General features: G+C 43.4%; 1 protein-coding gene across 3 annotated transcripts; it reads right to left on the bottom strand.

Annotated features, from left to right (window-relative positions):
- Positions 1-2,319: 2,319 nt before the first annotated feature.
- Positions 2,320-6,913, bottom strand: LOC133155260 (gastrula zinc finger protein XlCGF57.1-like). 3 transcript variants are annotated; one of them, XM_061280432.1, is made up of 3 exons: positions 6,779-6,913; positions 4,831-4,943; positions 2,320-4,683 (listed from the first exon to the last, which is right to left on the bottom strand). In XM_061280432.1, the coding sequence occupies exons 2-3, from the start codon at positions 4,934-4,936 to the stop codon at positions 2,978-2,980; spliced, it is 1,812 nt and encodes a 603-aa protein (XP_061136416.1). In that variant the 5' UTR covers positions 4,937-4,943; positions 6,779-6,913; the 3' UTR covers positions 2,320-2,977. The 3 variants fall into 3 exon arrangements, with proteins under 3 accessions (XP_061136416.1, XP_061136417.1, XP_061136418.1); XM_061280433.1 differs by lacking the exon at positions 6,779-6,913 and adding an exon at positions 5,371-6,109; XM_061280434.1 differs by lacking the exon at positions 4,831-4,943 and having other exon boundaries at positions 6,779-6,903.
- Between the last annotated feature and the right edge of the window lie 1,085 nt (positions 6,914-7,998).

The following is a 7,998-nucleotide window of genomic DNA, read 5'->3' as shown; positions in this document are numbered from 1 at the left end:
ACATATGAGCAGTCTCTTAAAGTTCTTGTGTTCCTTCCTTATAATCCTTTTGTAGGTTCCAGTAGGCTTGTAGACACCGCTGTCTTTTTTGTTAAAGTTTGATAGTGCGTCATAGTCTGGAGTAAAATTTGTTGTGGCAATTCTTAGGCGAGATCCGAGGTGTTGGTCCGTTTACCTCGATCTGTGACGGGTAGATGTTGACGTTCATGTGGCTGAACGTCACGTCGCGTACGTCGAGCCAAATTGGCAACTCTTTTAAACGCTCGGCACTGTGTTCACCCTGCTTTACTTGGGCGACATTTTAACGGAAGGATTCCAGGGGAAGGTTTGTGGGTGGCCTTAGGGCAAAACTGCATCTGAAAGCTCAGCGCGCAAATTACAAGAATGCTGTCGTCACAGCCCACGCTCTAAATTCGGGACTGATACAAATAGAGCGCGAGTGCGCCATGTCCGTACACGCACTTGTGAGTGTGCACCGAGCTTTCTGACACGGCTTCCGGTAGTAAATGCGCAGGCGAGCGCTTCCCCATCTACTGGGGAAACGCAGTCATTGCAGGCAAAATGAAGTTTAATAATACAATTTGTTCAGGGTTGGTAGTTTGCCCACCCCTGTGCTAGACAGTTTGGCAAGAAAATAAACTTAGCAAAAGACCAGTGAGTCGCTTGGATTGTTCTACAACGCCTATGTAGCTAGGAATTCCTAACAAAATGAAAATAGCAGGGGCGAATCATGGTCAGGTTAGACAAACTTGTATCATTTTCCATGTTCATATGCGTGTATATCTTCTTATTTCATATAGAATTGATCTTTATTGTCATTGTCACATGTACAACGACATTAATATAAACATGACTGCTTAATCAGCACACGGAGCTGTGTAACCTTCCAATACAGATAGATACCAAATGGTCAGGCGACCATACCAAGTAGTCAGAGATTTGCCTTATAAGGAAATCCTTTTGCTTTCCCGGACAGTACAAAACCTTCTTACCTGGAAGGTGGGCGTTGTTGTTTGGTCCGCTAGATTGCCACGTGTACCGACCGCCATTACACAACCCAAGATCTTGCCAATAAAAATTTGTTTTTCCTTCTCAACGACGGACATCTCAAACATCACGCAATAGGCGTCAACTTCGACTTGTTTTGTTTAAACGTGAACTTAAAGCGACCCAATACACAAAAGTAAAGTGCTTGATTCAAGAATTTTATTGCCCATGTTCGAGCGTGCCAAATTTGACTTTGGTACGAAGGCATTGAGATTGAAAATCGGGAGCATGCTTACCTGCAACCATCACTGCTAACCCTCGACTTTGAGTATTTCCACAGTACAGTAGTACTCTTGGTCCAGGCAAGAACCAGCATGTGATGATGGCTCATTTGAGAACCAACATTCGTCGAGGATAATCACGCTAAATAGCATTAAGTTAGCACTGTGCTAGCTACCACGCTAATGAAAGCGACCCGCACTTCTGTACAGCAACTAAGCAGTACTACAAATAACGTTGCATATGATCACTTAGGTGAATCGTCGCAACTTGCCTCTTTCGTCGTTGAGGTTGTCGTGTAACTAATGTTACTGATCCACCACATACGTTGCGTGTTTATCGGATGCAGCCGAATGGAAGGCGACGCGCTTCTGTTTGAGGATTTCAACCACGCGCGGTTTTGTTGGAGTCGCTTTACTTCCTGTTACGTAATGATGATGTCATTTGAGTGAGCTCCCGGCCGCCCTCTAGCGGAAGACACTGGGACGTTTTTATGTTGTTGACCAGCAAAGTTGGAGGCGAATTACATTCACATAATTGGCTGTATTTTGCAAATATACGGCCCATTCGTACCTGCAAACCAACCAGACGACAAGCAAAGATTGTCCACTCTGATTGGTTAGATGATTTGTAAATTGTCACCCTGAATGCAACAGTTTTAGGAGAATGGTTTTGCCTGAAACCAGGAAGGAGGTGGTTAGGGTTTGTAGTTTGGGTTGTGCTTTAATGAAAGGGCTGATGAGGGTTTCAAGAGTATTGGAGACGTAATAGTGATAAATTAGATTCATATAACGCCCCTGCTCCTTTAAAATGCACCTTTTGGTAAATATATTTCGTTTCTACCGCTAATAGTGGCACTTGTCTCGGTCCTTGTCTGTTATTTATCTTTTTTAAAATGTGGCACTTGTAGTCTTGCATTTCGACAAGTACATTTCCCCGCTGTGGGATAAATAAAGTTCTATCATCATCAAAGGACAGAAGATTAATAGTCCTGATTAGGATCCTATAATTTAAAAATAATTTCATACAAATACAATTAGGTTGAGACATTAATACTGTGAGGTAAAACACTCTTTAATGAAATGTCTTAATACATCTCGAGTACATTTTAACATGTTATTAGTAAGGTAAAGTAACAAAAAAGACAGTTGAAGAAAAATGGGGGATATCCAACACTATTTCATTTTTCTTATCCACATCATCGGTTTAAAGTCCGCTTTCCAGGCATGAACATGAAAAGCTGAACAAAACTAAATCCTGAACCGACACTAATAAGAACCAAGCAACTTGCCCTAAATATGAACACACAACTAAAAACAAAATAAACTTCAGGTATCATGAAAAATACAAAACTAGTATCATCCCGAGGTCGGTTCACTTTATTTTCAAATTCATAGGTAAAACTAAAATGAATTGAACTTAAAGGAGTTCAGCATCTCAATCAAAAGGTGCATAGTAGAATAGAACTATCATTGATGCATAAACTCATAAAGTCTGCTCAAAAAGAAGGTGAGAACTTCATGGATCATTGCTCATCTCTCCAAAACACTCGGAATTCTTAACAGAGACTCTTTGGCTCCTGCGTGCCTGATTAAGTTTACCCTGGGAGACTGTTTGGCCGAACTGAGCTTTAAAAAGGTTTCTCGCCAATGTAGATTCTTGTGTGCCTGTTTAAGTGATGCTTATGACTTAATTTTAGGCCACAAACTGATCACAAAAAAGGTCTCTCGCCAGTGTGGATTCTTGTGTGCGTGTTTAAATTTTCCCTCTGAGAGAATTTTTGGCCACAAACTGAGCATGAAAAAGGTTTCTCGCCAGTGTGGATTCTTGTGTGCATATTTAAACTTCCTCTGTGATAGAACTTTTGGCCACAAACTGCGCATGAAAAAGGTTTCTCACCAGTGTGGATTCTTGTGTGCATATTTAAACTTCCCATCTGAGAGAACCTTTGGCCACAAACTGAGCATGAAAAAGGTTTCTCGCCAGTGTGGGTTAATGTGTGCATATTTAAATTTCCCCTCTGAGAGAATTTTTGGCCACAAACTGAGCATGAAAAAGGTTTCTCGCCAGTGTGGGTTAATGTGTGCGAATTTAAAATGGCCCTCCGAGGGAACTTTTGGCCACAAATTGAGCATGAAAAGGGTTTCTCACCAGTGTGGATTCTTGTGTGCATATTTAAACTTCCCCTCTGAGAGAAATTTTGGCCACAAACTGAGCATGAAAAAGGTTTCTCACCAGTGTGGATTCTTGTGTGAATATTTAAACTTCCCATCTGAGAGAACCTTTGGCCACAAACTGAGCATGAAAAAGGTTTCTCGCCAGTGTGGATTCTTGTGTGCTTTTTTAAACTTCCCCTCTCAGAGAATTTTTGGCTACAAACTGAGCATGAAAAAGGTTTCTCGCCAGTGTGGGTTAATGTGTGCGTGTTTAAATGCCCCCGACTGAGGAATTTTTGGCCACAAACTGAGCATGAAAAAGGTTTCTCGCCAGTGTGGATTCTTGTGTGCATATTTAAATGTCCCCTCTGAGAGAACTTTTGGCCACAAACTGAGCATAAAAAAGGTTTCTCGCCAGTGTGGGTTAATGTGTGCATGTTTAAATGTCCCCTCCGAGAGAACTTTTGTCCACAAACTGAGCATGAAAAAGGTTTCTCACCAGTGTGGATTCTTGTGTGCATATTTAAACTTACCCTATGAGAGAATTTCTGGCCACAAACTGAGCATGAAAAAGGTTTCTCGCCAGTGTGGGTTAATGTGTGCCTGTTTAAATGTCCCCTCTTAGAGAACTTTTGGCCACAATCTGAGCATGAAAAAGGTTTCTCGCCAGTGTGGGTTAATGTGTGCGTATTTAAATGTCTCCTCTGAGAGAACATTTGGCCACAATCTGAACAGGAAAAGTTTTTCTTTCTTGTGTGCATTCTCATGTGTTGTTTCAAACTACTGCTATGAGCAAAACAAATTCCACAGTGAGAACATTGCTTGTGTTTGTTTTGAGAGTCGTCATCATCATCAGCAGCAGCAGGAACATGTGACAACACGTCATCACTATCTGATGGTGTAGCTGCTCGTGATGCCCCACAGTGGTCTCCATCACCTTCTCTGGTCATATGTGGACTTGAGCTGCAGCTTGGAGGCTCCGCCCCTTTGCTCACCTCACGTTGAGCCTCATCTAAACGCTTCACAAGTACACCAGTCAATGGCATCTCGCAGGTATCTTCCTCCTCCTTTTTGATGTCGCAGGAGTCCTCTCTGTCCTCTTTCTGACAAGGCCGCTCCGGCTCTTCCTCCTCTTTAATAGTGCAAAGAAACTTCTGCTCCATTTGTTCATTGAAGTGGTGGACCTCCTTGCCCAGATCTTCCTCTTTAATGCGTGTGCGGTCCGGCTCCTCCTGCTTAGGACGAATAGCTTCACTGATGTCTGCAAAACAGGACAAACACATATTAACAATGAAAGTTACAGTTGAAGAGAAATTGGCAAAAAAAAAAACGATACAGGGTCTTTTTCAATCGGCATATCACACATGATTCCGATAGAGTTCATAATAGAGACTAGACGTGTCCTGACCTGCTCTGCGCAACACAACATAAGGCTGCAGACAAAGATGTTCCAGTCGTCGATGACTGCGGTCCTTTTCTTTCACGTACTTTGCTGCTGTGGTTGTTGCAGACATTTTCCCACTGCAATCACAAAACCGGTTCAACAATATTTGACTAACAAAAGTGTCTTTTGGACAGCGGCAAGCGAGCTATTTGTTGAAGTAATCGAAATATAGGTTATCCCGTATTTACGCAATAGTATTTTGTGTTGTGCTAGATAGTTTGGCAAGAAAACAAGCTTAGCAAAAGACCGGCGAGTCGCTCGCATTGTTCTACAATGCCTATGTACCCCGGGATTCCTAACAAAATGAAAATAGCAGGCGCAAATCATGGTCAGGTTAGACCAGGGGTCGGGAACCTTTTTGACTAAGAGAGCCATGAAAGCAAAAAATTGGGAAATTTATTTCAGTGAGAGCCATATAATACATTTTAAAAGTGAATTCAACTAAATGTCAGTAAAATAAGCCTCTGAATTTATTCTTTTAAATAATGTTGTTATAACACTCACCATTACAGAACAGTTCTTGCCGACAGAGGCGTGTCTTGTATCCGTTTGATTATCTTGTCTTTGTTCGGAAGATCATGAAAAAGTTCATTGGCTACATCCAGCATGAACGTTTTAGCATACTCGCCATCTGTGAATGTTTTTCAGTTTCTCACTATTGCTAAAGAACCAGCAAAGCTAGCCGAATTCTAGTCACCTTGCCGGGTCCGTACGCGGAGTTGCTGCTGGCTAGCTTGCACCCTGCTCAGAAGCTCTTGGCACGCTTTCTTTCTGCTGTCTCCCGTCGGGTATTTTGATGCAAAGGTAGCGTGGGGCGTGTCGAAATGCCGCTTTTTCAAAAGGGGGCCTTTACCTGTTTTACCCAGCAACGGCAAACGTGGGCCGGTATCATCCAATTGAAATAATGGACAATTGCTCCTGCAGCCCTGAACAGGACATGCGCAGTGAAAAATCGATGGATGGATTAAAACAAGTGAGAATATTCTGTTTTATCTGCGAGCCATAGGTTCCCGACTCCTGGGTTAGACAAACCATATGTGTGTAAATTATATAAACATGACTGCTCAATCACCACACAGAGCTGTGTAACCTTCCAATACAGACAGACAGACAGACAGACAGACAGACAGACAGACAGACAGACAGACAGACAGACAGACAGACAGACAGACAGAGACAGACAGACAGAGACAGACAGACAGAGACAGACAGACAGAGACAGACAGACAGAGACAGACAGACAGAGACAGACAGACAGAGACAGAGACAGACAGACAGAGACAGAGACAGACAGACAGAGACAGAGACAGAGACAGACAGAGACAGACAGACAGAGACAGACAGACAGAGACAGACAGAGACAGACAGAGACAGACAGAGACAGACAGAGACAGACAGACAGACAGACAGACAGACAGACAGACAGACAGATAGATAGATAGATAGATAGATAGATAGATAGATAGATAGATAGATAGATAGATAGATAGATAGATAGATAGATAGATAGATAGATAGATAGATAGATAGATAGATAGATAGATAGATAGATAGATAGATAGATAGATAGATAGATAGAAAAGTAGAGTGTATGATTCAAGCATTTTATTGGCCATGTTCGAGCGTGCCAAATTTGACTTTGGTACGAAGGCATTGAGACTGAAAATCGGGAGCATGCCTGCCTGCAACCATCACTGCTAATCCTCGACTTTAACTATTTCCACAGTAAAGTATTACTCTTGGTCCGGGCAAGAACCAGCATGTGATGATGGCTCATTTGAGATCCAACATTCGTCGAGGGTAATCAAGCTAAATAGCATAAAGGTAGCACGACCCGCACTTCTGTACAGCAACCAAGCAGTACTACAAATAACGTTGCATATGATCACTTAGGTGAATCGTCGCAACTTACCTCTTTCGTCGTTGCGGTTGTCGTGTAACTAATGTTACTGGTCCACCACATGCGTTGCGTGTTTATCGGATGCAGCCGAATGGAAGGCGACGCGCTTCTGTTTGAGGATTTCAACCACGCACGGTTTACTTCCTGTTACGTAATGATGATGTCATTTGAGTGAGCTCCCGGCCGCCCTCTAGCGGAAGACACTGGCACGTTTTTATGTTGTTGACCAAGCAAAGTTGGAGGCGAATTGCACTCACGTGATTGGCTGTATTTTGCAAATATACGGCCCAATCATACCTGCAAACCGACCAGGTGACAAGCAAAGATTGTCCACTCTGATTGTTTGTGCGTGATATATGTATTGATATGAATCAGACCCAAGACGACAGCTGTTGTTTCAGTCACTTTCTGTATTGAACTGCCGCGCCTCCCCTCATGACGTCACACAACACAGCCCGACATCCCTAACATCTCACCTTCCATAGATGGCAACTTATACATGCAGATCGAAGATAAATTCCCACAACATTTCCCCCCACTTGTCTTTACGTATCAGCGAACACTTAGACAACTCCTAACTCACATTTCAAAGAACAGTGTACATGTAACTCACATTTCAAAGAGCAGTGTACAACATATAACCCTTTTTTTTTGTTTCCACATTCAACAACAACCCAATTGACCGCGAGGCCCCTCAGTACCCACACAGCTCACAAGTCCAGTCTCTTCGGCGCTCTTATAAGTATAGCGTGTCTCTGGCCTGTCTGTAACAGGCATCTCCTCCCACATGGCTGGCATGGATGCGTTTCAACATTTCAGCACGCAATGATTTGGGCACTATAACTCGCTGACTCTTGAAAAGCACTCCATCCTGTGCGCTGATCTCGTCCCTGATGGACCAGTACTCTCTGATTGCCAGTGGAGTGTCCTCCCGGCGATCTGGCCAACCACGGAGCACCACCTCCTGCAACAGCTGAAGACTCCCATCACTCACTGTGTGCAGTTTTATCTGCCTCAGCCGTTGGCTGGTGACGTTCAGATGCTCAGCCTGATTTATCTGTTCAGCGTCCACTTGTGCTTCCTGCATGCAGCAAACAGTCTGTTTCGAATATCTCGAGCCAGGCCCCTGCGGCGAAGCCGTGGCCCTACTCAAGGTGTCACTGAGGTGCATGTCGGGCCCTGGCTTGTACACCACCTTCAGATTGTATCCCTGTAGTGTGAGCAGCATGCTC

Source organism: Syngnathus typhle, linkage group LG6 (genome assembly GCF_033458585.1).
Source record: "Syngnathus typhle isolate RoL2023-S1 ecotype Sweden linkage group LG6, RoL_Styp_1.0, whole genome shotgun sequence".
In the NCBI taxonomy this organism is placed as follows: domain Eukaryota; kingdom Metazoa; phylum Chordata; class Actinopteri; order Syngnathiformes; family Syngnathidae; genus Syngnathus; species Syngnathus typhle.
This window is presented reverse-complemented; position numbering and strand designations above follow the sequence as displayed.

Coding starts and splice junctions, on each gene's coding strand:
- LOC133155260 (XM_061280432.1), bottom strand. CDS start 4,936: ATGTCTGCAACAACCACAGCAGCAAAGTACGTGAAAGAAAAGGACCGC. Junction 4,684..4,830: donor TGTTGTGTTGCGCAGAGCAG/GTCAGGACACGT, acceptor CCTGTTTTGCAG/ACATCAGTGAAGCTATTCGT.